This window comes from Molossus molossus, unplaced genomic scaffold (assembly GCF_014108415.1).
Source record: "Molossus molossus isolate mMolMol1 unplaced genomic scaffold, mMolMol1.p scaffold_m16_p_14, whole genome shotgun sequence".
In the NCBI taxonomy this organism is placed as follows: domain Eukaryota; kingdom Metazoa; phylum Chordata; class Mammalia; order Chiroptera; family Molossidae; genus Molossus; species Molossus molossus.
Window position 1 is genome coordinate 21,043,534 of NW_023425349.1, and position 22,655 is coordinate 21,066,188.

Sequence of the window (22,655 nt, forward strand, 5' to 3'; positions counted from 1 at the left end):
CCAAAGGAACGTAGTTATTAGAATAAACACATTAAAAAATAGCTCAATATACTTCAATTTGAACTCAAAGACTCTTGGTTCATTTAACTCTTGGTAGGGTTTAGTGACTGTCCTTCACTGGCGGTCCTGGTTCCCAAGAGCATCAGAAACCTACACTGGATCGCTGTCTTTAAGGGAGAAGAGGAGCCCAGGGAGCCTGGTCCCGGGCGGCTCGCGGCGCCCGGGCGAGCCCGGGACTGAGTCAGCGCCGGGGCCGAGTAGAAGTTCGGCGGGAGGCGCAGGGCGGGGCTTCCTCCCGCCGACTCCGAACCCGGCTCTACTTTCCCGAGTCCACGTCTCTTCCTTTGGACAGGCGTGTTTCTTCAGGTCGGGACCAGTCGACGTGACAGCCACACAGCTTTCAGAAGGGAGCTTCGGCCTCGCCGCGAGGATCTCCCCGGGCCGGGGCAGTCCGGCCCAGCTCGGAGAAGCCCCTCGCGGGCGGAAGCGCGCGGCTCCTCGGCGCCGAGGCCCCCGAACGCCTCGCTTCTGGGCGCCCACCGCGCGGCGCCGAGCGCAGCATCCCCGACATGGAGACCGGCTCGGACTCAGGTCAGAGGCCCGCGCGTCCGCTCCGCGCCGGGGCCCTGCAGGCTGCGCCGGCGCGGCGGGGCGGCTAGGCCAGGCCGCCCGTGCAGGCCGCCGCGTGCCGGGTCCGCGCGGGGAGCGCTCACGGGCCGGCTCCGGCGCGCGGGGCGGGCGGCGGCAGGTGGGCAGGACGAGCCGCGAGCGAGCGAGCGAGGGCGGGCGGGCGCGCGACGGGCCCGGCGGGGGGGCCGCTGGGAGGATGGCTCAGCTCTTTCTAAATATAAAACCGGCGTGAGTCGGGCGAGCGCGGGGCGAGCCGCAGAGCCGCCGCGCGGGCCGGGCGCACCCGGACTCGGCGGGCTGACGGCGGCGGCTCCGCAGCGGCGCGAGGGTGCGAGAGCGCCTGGGACGCGACCTCGCGGGGGACGGCGAGAGCGACGCGTGCCGCGGAGAGGACGCAGGCAGCGGCGGCGGGCGGGCCTCGTGGGCGCCGCGCGGCCCACGCCGAACGCCCCGAGCCGGCTCCGGGCTCCTGCCGCTCCGCGAGCAGCGAGCCCCCCGCGCCGCCCGTCCGCGCCCTCCCCCTCCAGCCCCTCCCTCCCGCCGCGGCGCAACATGGCTGCGGCCGCCGCCTCCGCCTCCCAGGACGAGCTGAGTAAGTGCCATGGCGAGCCTGCGGCCGCGAGCGGGGCCGGCGCTGCGCGGGGCCGGAGGGCGCGGGCCGGGAGGGCTGGGGCGCGCTGCCGCCCGCGGGGCGCCGGGTCGGGTGGGCGGGCGGCGGCGGCCCTGGCGTGCGGTGGGCTGGGGCGCTCGGGCCTGGCGGGCGGGGTGCCGGACGCCGCCGCCGGCGTTTGTAGGCCTCAGGTTTGCACCGTCACGTTGCGAAATTGAAACCGGAGCCTCAGGCGGAACCACCTCTGTCCGCGAGCGCCCCGGCTCAGGGGTGGGGGCAGCCCAGCCCCCTGCCCCGGTGCCTGGGCTGGCGGAGCGGCCCGAGCCCCAGGGTGGCGGGTCGTGTCAGCCCGTCCCGTCTGACCCCGCGGTGCCCCCCCCCCATTCCTACTGTTGGGCGAGTTTTGGAAATAGAGCTTTCAGGGAGGGGGAGAAAGGTGCCTTTCTGTGACACCCCAGAAATCGGCGGAGAGGCCGAGAACAGGCGGTGACCCTCAGGTGGAGCAGGAAGGCAGAGCAGAGCGCGTCGCGGCGCTAGCCGCAGGAGAAACCACGGGGTGACAGCGCTTTCAGAAAGGAGAGCCAGTGCACACTCGACCTTAAACGTTGCAGTTCTCCAGGGGACGGCGATCCACGTTTGGGGACAGCGGTGGTCACCCTGAATTTCAGGCCGCCACGCCCGCCGCCCGGGTTCGCCTCGATGCTTTATGGGAAGTGTAGTCCCAGGGCGTCGCAGGCCCACGCTGGGGTAAAAAAAAAAAAAAAAAAAGAAAAAGAATTTTCCTAGGACGTGTAAGATAATTTCTGATTGCGTTTGGGATGGTTAGATATATGCTTTGGGTTTAGTTTTTCTGTTTGTTTCCTTATTGCCGCCCTTTAGTGTACAACAAACAAGAGAGGTGTAATTTAGGGATGCATGTGAGTTTTACATGGAATGAAGCATGGGTGAGGTGTCCCAAGCTTTGTGAAGTTTCTGTTGTCATAGCCCCCCCTGGATTTTCCATATGAAAGTAGTTATAACTATAACTTCTGGTCCTTTGGTGCTTGGCAGTTTAAAGGTACTTTTATGTGCATGATCTCACTTTTGCCCTCATAACAACCTTATGAAGCATGTGGGTAGGAATTATCCTTGTTTTAAAGAAGAGGTTTAGAGAGATTAAGTTCCTTGCTGTTTTAACATGAAACTGGTGTAGCAGGAGTAATGTTTGCTCATTTTGAAGCTGAAATAAGCAGTTGGTGTGACCCTGGGCAGGATGGAGGGTCTGAGAAGACAAGATCTCATGATTAGACATAGATCATGGGCTGATAGCCTCTGAGTCAATTGCTTGTCTGTTAGTTCTAAGCTGGAGTACTACCAGGCCTTCTCTGGAGTTTAGTTCCCTGAGTTTTTCTTCCTTTTTTTTTTTGTTGTTGTTGTGGTCAAATACACGTAACATAAAATTGACCATCATAACCTTTTTTTTTTAGTATACAGTTCAGTAATATTAAATACATTCATGTTGCTTGTGCAGTCATCACCACCATCCAGAACTCTTTTTATCTTGCAAAACTGAAACTCCATATACATTAAAGCCCGAGTCCCTTATTTCCACCTCTTCTCATCCTGTGGCAACCAACATTCTACTTTTTGTCTCTCTGCCTTTGACTACCCTATGTATCTCAGGTAAGTGGAGTCATATAGGATTTGTCTTTTTGTGACTGGCTAATTTTACTTAGCATAAAATCCTCAAGGTTCACCCATGTTGTAGCATGTGACAGGATTTTCTTCCATTTTAAGGCTGAATGATATTCCATTGTGTGTGTGTATGTGTGTGTGTGTGTGTGTATCTATCTATCTATCTATCTATCAATCACATTTTCTCATTCATTTCATCCGTCAATGGAAAAACTTGGATTGCTTGTGTGTTTTAGCTATTGTGAATAATGTTCCTGTGAATATAGGTATACAGATATCTCTTTGAGATCCTGCTTTCAATTCTTTTGGGTATTTATCCAAAAGTGGGATTGTTGGGTCATATGGTAATTCTATTTTTAATTTTTTGAGGCTCCATCATACTGTTTACCATAGTGGCTGTACCATTTTATGTTCCCACCATCAGTACACAAGGGTTCCAGTTTTTCCATGACCTTACAACATGTTATTTTTTGTATTATTATTATTTTTTAATCTTCATTCGAGGATATTTTTCCATTTACCTTCAGATAGAGTGTGAGGGAGGGGTAGAGAGAGAGAGAGAGAGAAAGAGAGAGAAACACCTATATGAGAGAGGCACATCAATTGGTTGCCTTCCCCATGACCCTGGCCAGTGTGGGGGACTGAACCACAACTGAGGTGCGTGCTTTTCACCGAAATCAAACCTCTGACTCTCTGGTCCGAGGGCTGATGCTCTAACTGCTAAGCCAAACCGGCAAGGGCTCTGTGTTTTAAAAAATCCTCACCCGAGAATATATCTTTTCATTAATTTTTTTAGAGCAAGAGAGAAACACCAATGTGTGAGAGAAATGATCAGTTGCCTCCGGTACGTGCCCTGATTGGGAATGGAACCCACCACCTAGGTATGTGCCCTGATTAGGAATTGAACCTGAGACATTCCAGCGCACAGGACAATGCTCCAACCAACTGAGCCACATTGTCCAGGGCAGGTCTTCTGTCTGTGTGTATTTTTTTTTTTAATATGTTTTTATTGATTTTTTTAGAGAGAGAAGAAGGGAGAGAGAGAGAGAAACATCCATGTGAAAGAGATATATTGACTGGCTGCCTCCTGCATACTCCCCACCAGGGATGGATACTACAGCCTGGGCATGTGTCTTGACTGGGCATCGAACCAGGACCTCTCAGTCTATGGGACTGATGTTCAATCCCCTGAGCCACAGTAGCCGGGCAGGTCTCTGTATTTTTTATAGTAGCCACCCCAGTGGGTATGAGGTGGTCTGACATTAAAATTTGTTATATTGCATGATATCTGAGTTCCTGTTGTACCACTAAACACATTAAAGACTAAACTACCAGTTGGAATGGGGAACAAAACTAGAGGAAGAAATGGATATCACTTATTTGTACTGTATTTGTACTTTAGATACCTGTTAAAGTGCTGATAGTACTTCTGGTTAAGGAATTTTTTGGCTTTAGCAGCTATTGGAAAAGCTAGGAACAAATAGTTTCAAACCTTGCTTTTCCAGTGTTTTGTTAGGCCAATTATCAATCATTGAACACAGGTATCTGTTGACTTGATTTCTGTATTCAGGAAAGATTAAACATTTGGCATTTGGCACCTTAGAATAATTTAACTTGAAGTTACATACATATGTATTGTCTAAGAAGTTTCAAATAAACCACTTTTAGTTTAAGAAGGGCTATAATAAAAGGGTAGATGGCTGGCACAAAGGTGCTTTTTAAAAATTCTGCCATAAAAAAGGAGCTAAGTATTTGAATATTTACTGGCTATTATTTCTTCTGACTAGTAGATGATAATATTTACTTACTTATTTTTAATTCTCACCAGAGGATTTTTTCCATTGATTTTTTTTTTTTTTTTTTAAGATACAGTGGGAGGGAGGGAAGGAGAGAGAAGGAGAGAGAGAGAGTGACAGACAGACATCTATTGGTTGCCCCCACTTCACAAGACCCTAACCAGGGCTGGGGATCGAACCACACCAGAGGTATGTGCCCTTGACTGGAATCGAACCTGCGACTCTTTGGTCCGAGGGCTGATGGTCTAACTGCTGAGCCAAACTGGCCAGGTCCATCTTAACCATTTTTTTTTTTAATCCTTATCCGAGGACATTTTTGCGTTTATCTTCAGATAGAGCAGGAGGAAGAGAGGGGAGAAGAGAGAGAGAGAGAGAGAGAAACGTTGATGTGAGAGAGACACATCGACAGGTCACCACGCACATGACCCGAACCGGGGACAAACTGCAACCAAGGTACATGCCCTTAGTGGGAACTGAACCTGGGACTCTGGTCTGCGGGCCGATGTTCTAACCACTGAGCAAAACTGGCCAGGGCCATCTTAACCATTTTTAATTGTACAGTTCAGTGGCATTATGTGTTGAATCTACTTTTTTTTGGTGCATTTCGATGTAAATTGGAGGCATCAGTATACTTCTCCCTAAATATTTCAGCACTAACATTGTTTTAAGTGCTTTGTATATATTCTTTCATTTGTCAAAATAATCCTAAGAGGTAGGTAAAATTATCGCTGTTTTATGGAATGGAGAACAGGGTTTTCGGGTTCCCAAGCTCCCACAGCTAGTAAGTGACAGAGTTGGATTCCAGGTGTCCCAGACTCTAATGTGTACTCATAACCAGCATTTAGGCCGAATTACCTCTGTGCCACAGTTAGAGTGTTCATGCTGATAAAAAGATCAAGTCAGATGCTTTGCTAAATTCTCTGCAAAGTGTTACTTTGATTCAGCTATTTCACCACTGTTTAACATTGCTCTGGGGTAGAAAAGAAACATCAAAGAATTACACTGTTGAAAAGAAAGAGGAGGAATACATGTAAATAGATACAAGTATCAAAATGTATGATTATATGATATAGATCATTCTAAAGTAGTATTATCATCTGTAGTTCCCAGGTCTGTTGTTTAGAGATGTACACCTGGTAACAAACACTGTTTCCATAGATTCAAATCAATATTTTTAACCTTTACATTTGAAGTGATATACATGTCATAAGTTTAAATTAATTCTGTCCCTGCTTTCAAATATATTTGCCACCACACTTTGTAGGAGCTCCTGAGAAGCAGAATTGACTGTTAGGATTGTCTTATTTTATTTCATTTTATTTTTTGGAGTAGTGTCATTGATGTATGAGGGCAAAAGGTAAGCAGGATAACCCTGAGTTGGGATTTGTTAGAATTTGTTTTCACAAATACTTTGTAATTGTCACTTTGAGTCAGGTATTGTAATAGAGTAATAGTAAAGCTGATGTTTTTTGACGGCTTAACCATGTGTTCCAATCACTTTGTGCATAAGAACTGATTGAACCCTCACATCAGTGTTCCCTGTGCATTTGGTACGGTTCTTGTCTCAGTGGTGGAGCGTCCCCTTACGACAGAGTGCCGCTTGAACTCAGATTCTCTGATTCCAACGTTTGTTAGTTCGCCTCTCCCACTGTACTTACTCTCTCTGAAAGGGAAAACATACAGTTTATAACAAGATCAACATGGCTCTTCCCCGCTCCCATATCTTGCTAGTTTCTGGAAGAAATCTCCTGGAGTATATAAAGTGTGGCAATATTCTGATGTATAGTGAATAGAAGAACATATTAGATTTTGATACCAAAATAAACAGAACAATTAGTTCTGACTGTTAAAGGCAGTTCTGAAATCTAGTTTGTGAATTACTTAAGGTCAGTTTGTAGTTGTCTTTTTTTTTTTTTTAACCCTCACCCGAGGACATTTCTCCATTTTTTGTTCAGATAGAGTGGGAGGGAGGGAGAGAAAGAGAGAGAGAGAGAGAAACATTGATGTGAAAGGGACACATTGAGTGGCGGCCTCCCACAGGACCCAACCAGGGCCGGGGACAAACTGCAACTGAGGTATGTGCCCTTAGCGAGAACTGAACTCGGGTCTCTTTGGATCGCAGGCCGACGCTCTAACCACTGAGCCAAACTTGCCAGGGCTGTAGTTTTTATATAACTGTTTGGAATGAAATGAAATTCAGTGCAAGGCATGTGGGCTAGTTTTTAATACTATCCTCTGTCAGTTAATGGAAAAGTTAACACTGTAGTTATATTTTAGCACTGGGTAGGGAGATTTCTGACAGAGAAGAAAGCATTTGAGACTTTTCACCTGGTCAGTTGTTTAGTGGTTTCATATTCTGCGCTTTATAATTATAAGGCATCCCTGGTATCTGATCTTCACTGGAATAAAGACAACCCATGGAGAGTAGCAACCTGTAATCTTAAAGCACACTGATATTATTTAATTTGACCATTTGACATAGCCATGGGAAACTTCAATTGCAAAAGTTTATCAGATAATCAACATGTCAGATACTTTCTCAGAGAGTCTCTGCTTAGTGCCAGGAATCCTAGTGGCTTTTAGAGGATGAGATGTGGAAAGCTGTGTAGGTGAATGGGATTCTGTGGGCATACTGAGATGGTTGCTTTAATGACAACCATTCTTGCAACTGAACTGATATTTGGCAAAAGCTAAAGCAAGCCTGTATAATTTAAATTTTGGTTACTTAACCAAAGAGGAATGTTAAAATGGAAAATAAAATGTCTTTTTTTTCCTTTTAAACCAACTTCATTCTAATTTTTCACTTCCATCCTGTTCTGTAAAGGCCATTGTCTATGAGAATAGTTGGCATTGGGGCATTTGACCTTGTTCAGAAGATAGATGTTAAAATTGTAGGCACTGCCAGTGTGCTCAGATGGTCTGATACAAGCTGCCCATCTCTAGTTTCAGGCCTGGCTAGTCTCTGCCTTGATACTTGCCATCTTATATGGCTTGTCTTCCCCTCACATTGATCATTTGAATAAGCTGACTTTAAAATTGAGTGTTGAACTTATGATCCTGTCCTCAGGGCTGAGAATTCAATATAGAGACAGATTTATATGTAAATATAAAGAACTATGCCCAGCTGGTGTGGCTCAGTGGATTGAGCATCCTCCCATGGACTGAGAGGTTCCAGTTTGATTCCTGGTCAGGGCACGTGCCTGGGTTGCAGGCTTGATCCCCAGTGGGGGGTGTGCAGGAGGCAGCCGATCAATGTTTCTCACATTGATGTTTCTTCCTTTTTTTTTTTAAATCGTCACCTGAGGACATTTTTGCATTTTATCTTCAGATAGAGCAGGAGGGAGAGAGGAAGGAAGAGAGAGAGAGAAACATCGATGTGAGAGCAACACATCGAGTGGTTGCCACCCACAGAACCCCAACCGGGCCGGGGACAAACTGCAACTGAGGTACGTACCCTTAGTGGGAACCGAATCTGGGACTCTCTGGTCTGCAGGCCGACGCTCTAACCGCTGAGCCAAACTGGCCAGGGCTCACATTGATGTTTCTCTCTCTCTCTCCCTTCTCTTTCTAAAAAATAATAAAAGTATTATAAATAACTAATATGAAGTATGACATGAAAAATGCCTAACAGTTTTTTGAAAAACGTCAAAACATGAGACTAGCATTCCAGCCTAAGGGAACAGTAGCTTGAGCTAAGACAGAGGTTGGAAAATAATGTGTATTTTCGGAGGAAGTTTGAGTAAATCTGATATGCTGGACTGGGGGTGCTATGGCTACATGAAGTAATGGGGAAGGAGATAAGATTTGGAGTTTGAGACTTGGCCCTTTCTGTCTTTTACAATTTGGGAGCTTGGGCAAATTACCTTACCTTTGTAAATCTCAGTTTCTTTATCGTAAAACTGGGATAATAAGAAATACTCATAGGTGTTAGGATTAATGTATGTGAAAATGTACTGTATAAACAATTAAACTCTGTATAAATTATTATTTTTTTTGGTTGGGGGCAGTAGGAGATGAACCAGGGAAGATAGATTGAGACCAGCCTGTATAGGAATGCCAACACAACTAGTTGGACTTTGTTCTGTAGACAGTGGAGAACCATCAAAGGCTTTTCAGCAGGGGAGTAACATGAGTAGATTTGTTTTATGAGGATAACAGGTGGCAGTGGTGTAACATTGATTACAATGGTCCAGAGACTGAGAGCAGCAAGGCTAATTAGGAGTGGCCAGGGAAAAGAAGTTTAGGGTCTGAATTGGCAATGAGGTATATAATCCAAAATCTCTAAAATAGACAGAAATTGCCCAGCCTGTGTGGCTCAGTGGTTGAGCATTGACCCATGCACCAAGAGGTCGCCCATTCGATTCCCAGTTAGGACACATGCCCAGGTTGTGGGCCAAATCCCCAGTGGGGGGCATGCAGGAGGCGGCCAATCGATGTTCTCTCATCGATGTTTCTATCTCTCTCTCTCTTCCTCTGTCTCTCTCTAAAATCAATAAAGAAAAAAATTGTTAATATTGGCAGAAATTATTGACTAAATAGATGAGGTTATTCAGGAGAGGAAGGAGTTAGAGATAATTCCAAGAATTTACCTGACAGATGAAAAGGATGGAGAGTGTGGTCTCTAGACAGAATCCTGACTCTGCCATTGTTTAGTTAATGTCCTAAACAAGGGACCTAACCCCTGGATCTTCGTTTTCTCATCTGTCAAAAAGGATAACAACAAAACCTATTTTATAGAGGGTTGTTATAAGAATGGGAAGAGATAACGCATGCTAAGAACCTGGCACAGGGCTAGGCACATGAATTGTAGGTGTGTGAGAACTTTAGTTCTGAAACTTGTTGGGGGCGGGGGGAGTGAGGATGATGGTGGAATCACAGGAATGGATAGATTGTCCAGAGGACAGCTGTCGGGGTCATGCATTCGTAGGGGTGAGAAGAAGACAGAAGAACCAGGCATGGGGATTAGGAATGCTGAGAGAGGGCCAAGGTTCCCAGGGTTATGACTGTTAACCATTTACATTCTCAGTTAAAATGTGCTAAGAACAGGTGTGCCTACCTACTGATATTCTTCTTATAAAACTTGTATATTTCAGATACTTTCTTTTAATTTTAATGCAAGGTTTTATTTGTTTAAAATCCATATGATAAAATATGTTGTATTAGTATTAGAGTTTTTTAGTCTTCAGTGAATAATTAACAGTGCTTTTTTTTTTAATCCTCACCCGAAGATATTTTTCCATTTATCTTCAGATAGAGTGGGAAGTGGGAGTGGGGAGGGGGATGGGGAGAGAGGGGGGGGTAGAGAGAGAGAGAGAGAGAAAGAAACATCGATGTGAGAGACACATCGATTAGTTACCTCCCGCACGACCCAACCAGGACCAAGGACCAAACCGCAACCCAGGTACGTGCCCTTGACTGGAATCAGATCTGTAACTCTGGTCTGCAGGCTGATGCTCTAACCACTGAGCAAAACCGGCCAGGGCACCAGTGTTTTTTTTTGAAATATTAGCATATTCTATACAGTAAATATTATTTATGAGCATATTTCTTCTTTTCCCAATTTGGTAATCAGTATAACATCCCCCCCCACCCCATTCTGAATGCGTGAAGTAGGGCATCAATTAGGATATCTTAGCATAGAAATGAAAAGTGCTTTTTAAAAAAGTGGTATCACCTGGGGTGTGGCTCAGTGGATTGAGTGTTGTCTCATGGACTGTGAAGTCCTGGTTCGATTCCCGATCAGGGCTCATGCCCAAGTTATGGATTAGATCCCCAATAGGGGGTGTGCAGGAGGCAGGTGATCGATGTTTCTTTCTCATATCGATGTTTCTCTCTCTCCCTTCCTCTCTCTCTCTCTCAAAAAAAAAAAAAATCAATAAAACATACTAAAATTTTCTTTTTTCTAAAAACAATTGTATCTATGGTTCTGGCCGAGTAGCTCAGTTGGTTAGAGCATCGTCCCGATATGCCCAGGTTGTGGGTTCAGTCCCCAGTCAGGGCATGCACAAGAATCAACAAATGGATTCATAAATAAGTGGAACAACAAATCAATGTTTCTCTCTTTCTCCCTTCCTCTCTCTCTAAAATCAATAAATAAAATCAAAATAATAAAATAAAAGGTAGCTGTGGGTATATATCTTTTAATTGTCCACTGTCCCCCTCCCCTGTGTTCTAAATACTAGATTCTTTATACAATTGCATATGTACGAGTGGGTGAACATACCATTGGTGATCCAGAGGATTTTTGCCAAGACTGGATAAACCATGTATCATATTGATTGTAGAGGTTAGTAGGTTTAGTTCCTTAGGATGTATGTGTTTTTTTTGTAGTAGCATTTAAAAATGCATTGGTTACCAAGCACCAGATTCCCCTCTAGATTTTCATGGGCTCTTCTAGCAATCCTGAGAGAATGAGTTCAGTTCATGATGGTATGTATAGACCTGAAGCCTCTGTTCTCTGTCATCACAAACATAAATTCAGAAAGTTAGCAAGAAAAAGAAAAAGATAAAACTTCAAATGTTACTTAGCAGTGTGCACAAGGAAGAGACTATGAGTGTTAAGTTTACAAATAGTATTGTCTGCCACAAGCACAAAAAATGGTTTTACTTGCTCCAGGAATGTCATCGTGAAGTTAATTGTTTTGTTTGTGAAAAGAGGTTTGGAGAGAGGCATCATTCTGGTAATTGGATAGTCCTAATTCTGCCATTTTGACTTGCACTGGGATGGAAAAACCACTTGATTCTACGTTCTGAGACTGAACAAGAATATGGTGTCAGTTTCACTCTTGGATGATATTCGATGGTCCTTTGATTGAAACTCTGTAAGTTCAGATTGTAATTCTCAGATATCACGAGATCAATATCCTATGAGTACCTGGGATATTATAGCTTCAATCCAAAGGTGCATTTTGTTGCTATCTTCTAATTTAACTATTGGGTTCCTCCTTCCCAAGTGCATTCTGTTTTCAGTATGTATATTGCCTATGGGGATGTATGATGCCTTAGTTCATTTAGGTGGAATTTTGAGGGATGGATTGAATGGAATATTTTATAAACCAAAGTTCAGCTTTGGAACAACTTTTGCTGTTTTACATATCTTCATTTCATTGCAGAGAATGGAAAATTGGGAGAAATTGTTTAGAACTGTTTAGAAGATAAATGAGGATATTGTTTATTCACTGTTAGATTCTTTCTTAAAGCTATTAGGTCTATAATAGATGTATTAATGTGTCATTATGATATGGTGAAGGCAAACAGGTCAAACCACAAATGTTGGAATTTAAAGGGTATCTAAAATAAAGAACACTCTACAGCAGCAGTTCTCAACCTGTTGGTTGCGACCCCTTTGGGGGTTGAATGACCCTTTCACAGGGGTCCCCTAAGACATAACAGTAGCAAAATTACAGTTATGAAGTAGCAACGAAAATAATTTTATGGTTGGGGGTCACTACAACATGAGGAACTGTGTTAAAGGGTTGCGGCATTAGGAAGGTTGACAACCACTGCTCTACAGTTGACACATCAAAATGAGCATTGTTTTAAGTAATTAGCTACTTTGGGTGGGTGGATCTTAACTATCATATACTTGACTTTTATGCAGTCTGAATTCTTGCATGGTGTATGTTATCTCCTCTAAGCCAGCTTTCATAAGCTAGTCTCTCTGCTTATCAGTTTACTAACACTGATTTCTAACTGGGAATTTGCCAGCTACTGTCTCTGGGGGGAAAGGGCCTCCTTGGGTTGTGTTTGTGGACCTCATTACATTTAGGGTACAGATGCGGGCTGATGTCTCCTCACTTGGCTCAACCCTGCCAAGCTAGCTCTAATGTTAAAGGATAGTAAGAGGTTAGGAAAATTCCAAGACAAGCTGAATAGGGGAACTAAGACAGATAGTTAAACAGCCACCTAGTAAATCCTATCTTCCCTAAACCAAGGACACAAGAGTAAATGGGCCCTGGCCAGTTTGGCTCAGCAGTTAGAGCATTAGCTTGTGATCAAGGGCACGGACCTGGATTGCAGAGTAGATCCCCAGCCCCAGTCAGGTCATGCAGGAGGCAATCAATCGATGTGTCTCTCTCTGTCTCCCCCCTCCCTCCCATTCTCTCTTAAAAAAAAAAAAAAAAAAAAAAATCAATGAAAAAATATCCTCAGGTAAGGATTAACCAAAAAAATCTGTATCTATATCTATAGATAGATATAAAATAATTATAATGCACAATAATATATAGAAAATTGTTTAAAAAAAAAGAGTAAATGGTTTGCACTTCTCCCCAACCAGAGAGTAAATAGCTTAAATCACCCTACTCAGGGAAGATAGGATTTGCCAGCTAGAGCTTCCTTATTCTTCATAGTTTTAGCCTCAAATCATAATTACAGAGTATTGTCAAAGTTCAGAGGTATTTATGCTTTCCTTATCACATCTAATTTTTGTGCATTTTCTATAATTTAGTGTGCTTATGCTTTTCTTACCTCTAGGCTCTAATTTCTGGAAATGGTGTTTTGGTTCCACCCAGGTCAGCCTGGACATAAAACCCCCTGTTTCACTGGTATGCACACACACAATCTCCTTTTCCAAGCATTTCAGGAATCTAGTTAACTCTTGACGATGTGGTGAGTCATGGGGCAAGGCCTTACTGTGGAGCCTTGATTTTCCTCCCTTTCACCGGGCCTGTCCTCCCTGCATCTCCTTTTTCTTTCTTCTCTCCTCTTCTCTGCAATAACTGCTGCACCCTCCTGATTTGGAGCAGAACAGTTCTGCGACACAGTTGGCCCTTTTGGAATTTCTCTCCTCCTACTCTTTTTCCTCATCTCTTCTTTCTCTAAAAAATAAAATAAAATCCCAAGCACTTGACATAGTAATAAAAAACATACAGTCCCTTTTCAAAGCATTTCTGATGTCAGGTGTTATAAATTGTGTCAACAGAAGAAACTTTCAAACCAGTAGAGAATTTTTGTGAGTTAATTTGAGTCAAACTGACAACAACTGCCTGGAAGCAAAATCTCCAGGGATTGAGAAATAAGAAACAAAGATCATTGGCCAGAATGAGCATGGCCTCTGTAAGCCTGCAAAAATTTAGGAGTATGTAATCCCCTAAACAAATAAATTCTCTCTCTTGGCTTGTGGGGTTCTCTCATTTCTTCTTCCTTGCATTTGCTGGTGTTTCCTCCATCGCCATATGGCCCTGCAAACTCCATGTCCAGTGGCCTGATGGACTGCAGCAGGGAACACACACTAAAAGCTAGCTCGATGCTATGTTGGACTATGCAGACATGGAACAGAACTCTGGACACTGGCTCTGATTCTAGCCCTATTGAAGCCATAGCTACACTTCTTCCTTGGTGGGACAAGGGGTAATGGGACGTTGCAAATTCAGGGGTTTAATTCCACGAAATAAAAATTACTTGTTTTCGCCCTGGCCGGTTTGGCTCAGCGGTTAGAGCGTCCACCTGCGGTCCGGAGAGACCCGGGTTCGGTTCCCGCTAAGGGCATGTACTTCGGTTGCAGTTTGTCCCCGGCCCTGGTTGGTTGTGCGGGTGGCAGCCACTCGATATGTCCCTTTCACATTGATGTTTCCCTCTCTCTTCCTCTCTCTCCCTCCCACTCTATCTGTACAAAAAATGGAAAAATGTCCTTGGGCGAGGATAAAAAAAAAAAAAATTACTTGTTTTCCCATGCTAGTCTCAGAACATTATTTTCCTTGGGATATTGTAAAAATTCCATTCTAATGAGCAGTAGAGGGGGACAAGGACCTCTCCCCACCGGTTGCACACTGACACATCACAGTCACCCAAAGTTCATAGTTTATATTATGGTTCACTCTGGGTGTTGTATATTCTATTTGTTTGGACAAACGTATCGTGACATACATCTAACATTATATCTTATGGATTGTTTTCACTGCCCTAAAAATCCTCTGTGCTCCTGCTAGTCATACCTCCCTCCTCCCAAACCCTTGCAACAACCGGTCTTTTAACTGTCTCCATAGTTACGCCTTTTCCAGAATGTCAGAGTTGGAAGCATACAGTATGTATAGCCTTTACAGGTTGGCTTCTTTCACTTAATATGCCTTTAAGGTTCTTCCATTTTTAAAAAAAACATGTTTTATTGATTTTTTAGGGAAAGAGGGAGAGACAGAAACATCGATCTCCTGCACGCCCCCTACTGGGGATCGAGCCCGAAACCTGGGCATGTGCCCTGACGGAATCCAACCAAGCAGAACCTCTCAGTTCATGGGATGATGCTCAGTCTACTGAGCCACACCGGTCAAGCAGTAGTGTGATCTTTTTTCACCTATTATATTCAGCTAATATTGATTACTTACAGTCTTTGTAAGATTGATTACACAGTGTAGGAGTGGGTACAGGGAAATCGGTAGTTACATATTCAGTCTTCCCTCGCCACTTCGTGCTTCGACTTTCACGAGGGATGACTATATAAATAAAGAATCCTACTTCGTGGAAATTCATTTATTGCAGTAGAGTCTGGAACTGATTAACTGCGATAAATGAAGGCCAACTGTACTGCTGACTGGTGGTATAAATTAGCACAACCTTTTTGGGGAGAATTTTCCCAAAATTTACTGAACTTGATGATATGCCTGCCCTTTGACTCAGCAGTTCCATTTTAGGGTTTTAGCTTATAGAAACATGCAAGCGCATAGACACATGAATAAAGGTGCTCTTTGAAGCAGTTTTACTATAAAACTGGTGGTAACACAAGTAGGTTAGTTAAATAAATTATATTACTTTCTAGACAAAGTTACCATATAGCCATGATCAATTAGATCTTTATGAAGTGCTGTGGAAAAATATTTAAGATTTACTATGTATCCAAACATTGTTTTAGTGTAATTCATTTGGTATTAAAACCTAACCCAAATGGATATCAACTTCTTTATAATCTTTGATGATCCCACTTAATTTGAGCATCTTTATGTTTTATTGCAAAAATATGAATGTATTTGATTACAGGTACTGCCCTGTAAAAAAATCTGAAATGATCTAAGACACATATTGCTCCAAGGGTTTTCGATAAAGGTTTCGTGTTAACTAAAAACAAAACAAAACTGTAAAACAGTATGTGTAATATTCTAGTTTTAAGGTGACAGTAATGTTTGTGTATGAATAGGAAAAATAATAGTTCAGAACATAGTCCCCACGTTTAACAGTGATTATCTGAGGATATGGCAATGCCTTTAATGTTCTCAGAAGTGAAATTAATTTGGTACAAGTTTGATTAAGATAACATAATTGTGGAGAGGATGGAACTTGCTCCTGACTCTAAAGCACTATTTGTGATGACCCAGACAATCTCAGTTCCGACAAGTAAAAACTGAGCTTTTGTGAACTTGAGTTGTAGGTTCCTTTTGTGTTTTCAGAAGTTTTGGTTTCTGAGTAGGCACTTTTGGGGATCTAGGTCTAATTTCGATTGCCATTTTGAAGAGGCTGTGTTTCCAGGCTCGAGGGTGAAGGCATAGGCTACAAATTCTTCCTATTGCCTCTAATAACAGGATTTAGGGACCATACTGTTGCTAAATGTCTGCTCTTTATTTTGCTAACCTTTGACAGGCTGAAAAGTTTAGCAGTTGATTATATCTGCATTTATTTACATTTTTTTAATCATAAAGTTTGAACATCATTGATTATCTTTTATTTCAAGTATCGAACCCTGGGCAGTTTGGCTCAGCGGTTAGAGTGTCAGCCTGGGGACCAAAGAGTCGCAGGTTCATTTCTGGTCAAGGGCACGTAACTCAGTTGTGATTCAGTCCTGGCCTTGGAAGGGGTCGTACGGGAGGCAACCAGTCTATGTGTCTCTTTCGAATCAATGTTCCCACCCCCCTTCCCATTCTGTCTGAAAATGAACGGGAAAATATCCTGGGGTGATGATTAAAAAATAAAAAAATAAATATAGATATGTTTCCAAAAATGAAACAACCGAGACATTGATCCTCCTCAAAGGGTGTAGAGGGCTTTGACTCTTCCTCAGGTGCTCTCAGGTCTGTTTTAGATGGACCCCGCGTGGTGTGGTGCCCTTTCTGGCATTCCCACATTCCTGTCATATATTGCATTTAGAATGTTACGTTTTTCTTTCTTTTGAGGGAGAGTAGAAAATGTTAGGGACTGCACTGGGGCTACATAGGAAGTACCCAAAGGATTTTATGAAAAATGAAAGGGATTAGGTATCACTGGGATTTTTAAGCCTTCGGCCCAGATTCTCTAGATCAGTTTGTTACGAAGAATTTAACTTTCTGCCTTCTTCCACAGAACAGTTTCTCTCCAGTTTCTGTAGGTAAAATCTGAAGACAGTCCTTGCTGCCTACGATCCATAAGGCACTATGGCGGAGCCTCCTTACCTGTACCTTTTACAAATATTATGGATTGAATTCACTGTTCCATTTGGTCTGGCAATCTCACAGAGTTAGCCTGCCTGCCTTTCCTCCCTTTCTTCCTTTATTATTAATTCTAAAAGCTAAATTTGAGATTGTATTTGGATTTTACCATTTCCCCCCCATAACTGTTCTCTTCCTGTTCTAGGATACAGTCCAGGGCATTTAACTGTCATGTCTCCACAATCTTCTCTGGTCTGTGACAGTTCCTTAGTTTTTCATTATTTTTTATGATCTTGAAAGTGTTAAGCAGTACTGACCGGTACTTGTAGAATATCTCCCAGTTTAGGTTTTTCTGTTGTTTTACTCATGATTAGGTGGGGCTTAATGGGTTTTGGAAAGAGTGCCACAGAAGTGAAATACACTTCTTGTCATATCATATCAGGAATCACAATATCCACATGACATCACTGACCATAGCTTTCATCACTTGTTTAAGAGAGTACTTCTCAGGTTTCTCCACTGTAAAGTTAGTGTTTTCCTCTTTCCCTATTCTGTTCTTTGAAAGCAAGTCACTAAATCTAGGCTACCCCAAAGGAACAGGTAGAGGCAGGAATTCTATCTGCTATAGAGGGAAGTATCTACATATATTACTTGGAATTCTATAATAAGGATTTGTCTCTTTTCCACAATGTATTTAATCATTTACTTTTCTATCAGTATGGACTCAGATTGTATTTAATACTTTGGGTTATAACCCAACACTGTGTTATTTGTTTTGTTCTTCAAATTGTTCCAGTTTTGGCCATAATGGAGCACTTTCAGGGTGACTCCTGTATCCCTTTGATGTATTATTCCAGGCCCCACTTTCTTTCTGGCACTACAAGATGCTTCAGAATCACTATGTTTTTTGTATTTTTACCTCTCTGTCTCAGGCCTTGAATCAGCCATTTTTTCTTTTCTTTTCTTTTTTTTTTAATCCTCACCCAAGGACATTTTTGCATTCATCTTCAGATAGAGCGGGAGGGAGAAAGGGAGGAAGAGAGAGAGAAACATCTCTCTGGACCATGGGCTGACGCTCAACCACCGGCCAGGGTGAATCAGCTGTTTTTTCAAGGAACCAGGTTCCTTTACTTGGGGAATGATATTTATTTATTTATTTATTTATTTATTTATTTATTTATTTATTTATTTGTTAATCCTCACCCAAGGATATTTTTCCATTAATTTTTAGATAGAGTAGAAGGGAGGGACTGGGGAGAGAGAGACAGAAACATATTGATGTGAGAGAGACACATTGATTGGCTGCCTCCCGCATGACCTCAACTGGGGCTTGGGATCGAACCTGCAACCCAAGTTATGTGCCCTTGACTGGGAATCAAACCTGTGACCCCTTGGTCCAAGGGCCGACTCTAACCACTGAGCCAAACCATCCAGGGCTGGAGAATGGTATTTAAAAACCAAGATTTGGGTGTTAGATGTGCTCATTGCTACTGGGGTATCATTGCTTCAGGAGGTATATGTACTTTAAAAAAAATTACAATGGAAAATTCAAGGATACACAAAGTACAGATGCTTACTATCAACACAGCTTGAACAGTTATTAATTAATGACCAATCTTGGTTTTGGTTATATGGTCCCACTCCATTTCTCATCCCAGCAGCCCTGATTATTATTTTTTATGAGGACCTGAATGGGGCATGACTTTATTTATGTTTAAAAAAATAAAACTTGCATATATTTAAGGTCTACAACATGATGTTATTGCTATAGATATACATAGTGAAATGATTACTGTGGTCAAGCTAATTAACATATCTTCTTACATAACCTATTTTTTATTTTATTTTTTTATTTTTTATTTATTTTTTATCCTCACCCGAGGATATTTTTCCATTTTTTGTACAGATAGAGTGGGAGGGAGAGAGAGGAAGTGAGAGAGAGAGAGAAACATCGACGTGAAGGGACACATCGAGTGACTGCCACCCGCACGACCAACCAGGGCCAGGGACAAACTGCAACCGAAGTACGTGCTCTTAGTGGGAACCGAACCCGGGTCTCTCCGGACCGCAGGCCGACGCTCTAACCGCTGAGCCAAACTGGCCAGGGCTTAACCTATTTTTTTTAATAATGAGAACATCTGAAATTTCTCTTAGCAAATTCCCAATACATCCCTGATTATTTGATGTAACCCCAGTAATTGTGTGACTTCACCTGTAGATATTTCAGCCTTCATCTCTGAGAAATAAGGACTCTTTTATTTATTTATTTTTTATCCTCACCCGAGGACATTTTTCCATTTTTTGGTTCAGGTTGAGTGGGAGGGAGAGAGAGGAACAGAGAGAGAGAGAAACATCGATGTGAAAGGAACACATCGAGTGGCTGCCACCCACACAACCGACCAGGGCCGGGGACAAACTGCAACCGAGGTACGCGCCCTTAGCGGGAACCGAACCTGGGTCTCTCCAGACCACAGACCGACGCTCTAACCGCTGAGCCAAACCGGCCAGGGCTAAGGACTCTTTTAAATAAAGTTTTAAAGTATAATAGATATAGTAGAATGTGTGAAAATGTAGAGATTGATGGGTTTTTACAAATGTAGAGAACTGTGAAAACCATCTAGATCCAGATATAGGACAATTTCCTGCCTCCTAGAACACTCCTTAATCACCACTGATATTTTTTTCTAAACCTTTAAAAAAACTAACACAACCACAATACCATATAGCACCTAAAAATGAACAATAATTTTAAAATCAAATATCCAGTCATTTGCAATAGGTCGGCTCCCCTCCCATCTTTCCCTTCCTCCCCTCCCCTGCAATGTATTGGTTGATGGTAGTTTATCACAGTCTGGGGTTTTGCTGAGACATCCCCATGGTGTTGCTTAACATGTTTTTCTCATGGAGGCTTTCTTGGTGGAAATGATCTCTCACATTCTGGTTATGCAGCCCGATACAGTAATGGGCAGTGATTCTGTCTTTGAAGAAACTTCATCAATAAGATGTTATCACTGGTCAGCAGGTGCAGTGCTGGGCAGCCAACTAATATAGATGGCCCTCTGCCCATGTCTGGGGGTGGGGGTGGTGAGACCAGCCAGGGCATGGGAGGACGAAGAAAAAGTGTCTCAAAAGCAGATTAAGGAAGTTTTTGTCAGTAACCACAATGGAACCAGCATTCTGGAAGTTACCCTGGGCTTGTGCTTGCCTGTACTCTGTATCCTGTGCAGAGGACACCTGCTCATTCTCACGGCACTTGTGTTCTTCACATACCCGGAGAACTGGATTGTCCATTAACATTTTTTTTGATAGGTCGCCGGTCTTCATTTATCTTCCTTGAGCACCTTACTGTAATTATCTCTGGGGCAGGGCTATTCTATCATATATACTGCCAGAGAACTTGCTATGCCAGAACGCCTGTCCAAAAAATCCTGGAAAAATTAAAAAAAAAGTCTAGAATCCGAATACATTCCAACCATCTCTTTTTTCTGTGTAATTAACAGTGCATTTACTGCTGTTGCTGTTTTGGCTATGGACTTCCCACTTTTTCCCAGATTTGCCAAAACAGCTCTGTGGAACAGGAGCAATAGATTTTGGAGTAGGAGGCTTTGTTTTTGGGACTGCAATGGTTTGTCTAGAGATAGAAGAAAATGTATGGAAGGGTTCAGATTTGATTATTTTATGAAATGATTGTACTCTGGCCATTAGTTTTCTTAGGAATAGGACAACTAATCATTATAAAATCTATAGGCTATCAGGAACATTTAACTGAGTATAGAGTTAGTTCACTGGAACTTTTTTTTAACCTGAATCGTTGTGAAATTGATTAACATCACTGCTTTCTATTTTCTCCCCAAATAAATCCTGGATTCTGATTGTCAACATTACTACTATATTATACCAGCTAGCCCTGACTTTACCCCATTGGAAAGATTAATTTTGTATGATGCTGATGGCAGTGGCACAAGGTTGGTTTATTGAATGCCACCCGAGAAGGAATAATGTCTACCTTAGGATGTGGCATTACACATGGCTGGTATGCAAACAGGGTCATAGGTGCTTAAAAAAAGATCACATGTCAAAGACTAGATAAAAGTAGCATGTTGTATTCTACCCACAGCTGTTAGCCTTTTTATATCTCTTTACAAAGTTCAGGTATAAATGTAAAAGTAGCCAGTTTAGCCTTTTGTATTTGGGTAGTTGCTTCCAGCCTAATTCTTAGTAGCTTATTACTGGGTGATACAATTTTTTTTTTTTAATCCTCACCTGAAGACATTTTTTTTTTAGTTCAGATAGAGTGGGAGGGAGAGAGAGAAACATCAATGTGAAAGGGACACATCGAGTGGTTGCCACCCACACGACCCAACCAGGTCCAGAGACAAACTGCAACTGAGGTACATGCCCTTAGCGGGAACCGAACCTGGGTCTCTCTGGACCACAGGCCAACGCTCTAACCGCTGTGCCAAACCGGCCAGGGCTGGGTGATATAATTTTGACAAATTTTAATTCAAGGGGTTCTAGTACTGTGTTCTTGGAAACTTACCCAGTTTCCTGCTACAAATAAAAAACATTCAGAATCTTTAGTCTCTGAAGCTGAAAGAAAGAAACCCAGTCTTTGTTTAATCACAGCTGTCAACAGAAATTTGTTGATTTTTTTTCTTGCTGTCAAATATAACAACTGGCCTAATCAACCTGTTGATAGATACATTGCACAGCAGTACCTTCCAGGCCTTATTTGTGCTCAATCTCTGTATTTTTACCAACTGTTTAATTATATATATGCTACACTTGCAAGATAAGACTAAAATTTTGGAGATCAGTATGGGTTGGATGTGTGTGTTTGAGCTATTAATGAGGACAAATACATATTAAATGTGAAGAAAATGGGCTTTTGGCTGTCCAGTGTTAATATAACTATATTTTATTATACAATTAAGATTTTCACTCCTTCTCTATAACAGTAGTGAGGCTTAATATTTCAAAGTGTATCTGCACTATATAAAACAAAGCAATGCAAAAGAAATAAAACCTTGAGACTTGTTAGAATATTCAATTTCAGGATTTTATTTATTAAAAGTTTTTTCTTTATTAAATTTTAGAAAGAGAGGAAGGGAGTGGGAGAGAGAGGTAGAAACATCGATGAGAGAGAACATCGATTGGCCGCCTCCTGCATGCCCTCTACTGGGGATTTGGCCCACAACCTGGGCATGTGCCCTGACCGGGAGTTGAACTGTTGACCTCTTGGTACACGGTTGATGCTCAACCACTGAGCCACACCTGCCGGGCTATATTTCAGGATTTTAAAGAAACTGTTGTGTTTATAGCTGTGATACTGGAAGATAGGAGGGTGGGGAGGACGGTTTTTACTTTCTTATATCATTTTATAACACTCTTTATTTTTTATTGTATGTATTTTATAATATTCACATTAAAACATAGTGTGAATTGTGAGAAAAAAATGGTGTTATCATTCAATATATATTGTCCCTATATCTGATTAAAGTTCTGCCTTCCTCTGCTAGATAGGTCAAGAAGATTTCTTTAAAAATTTTGTAATTTTTTATTTATTAAATTTTGTAATTTTTAACTGCCCTGGCCAGTTTGGCTCAGAGGTTAGAG

The 22,655-nt window shown here is 42.6% G+C and overlaps 1 protein-coding gene and 1 pseudogene across 3 annotated transcripts in view; both read left to right on the forward strand.

Annotated features, from left to right (window-relative positions):
* The first annotated feature begins 326 nt into the window (after positions 1-326).
* ECPAS (Ecm29 proteasome adaptor and scaffold) overlaps positions 327-22,655 on the forward strand; it is a 97,651-nt gene continuing 75,322 nt past the window's right edge. The window contains exon 1 of one of the 3 annotated variants that reach the window (XM_036260521.1): positions 327-591. In XM_036260521.1, the coding sequence (XP_036116414.1) occupies positions 570-591 (22 nt within the window). In that variant the 5' untranslated portion in view covers positions 327-569. Of the gene's footprint in view, positions 592-1,167; positions 1,223-10,892; positions 10,997-22,655 lie in introns of those variants that run through there. The other 2 variants (XM_036260519.1, XM_036260520.1) reach the window with 2 other exon arrangements.
* LOC118629933 lies at positions 20,091-21,908 on the forward strand (annotated as a pseudogene).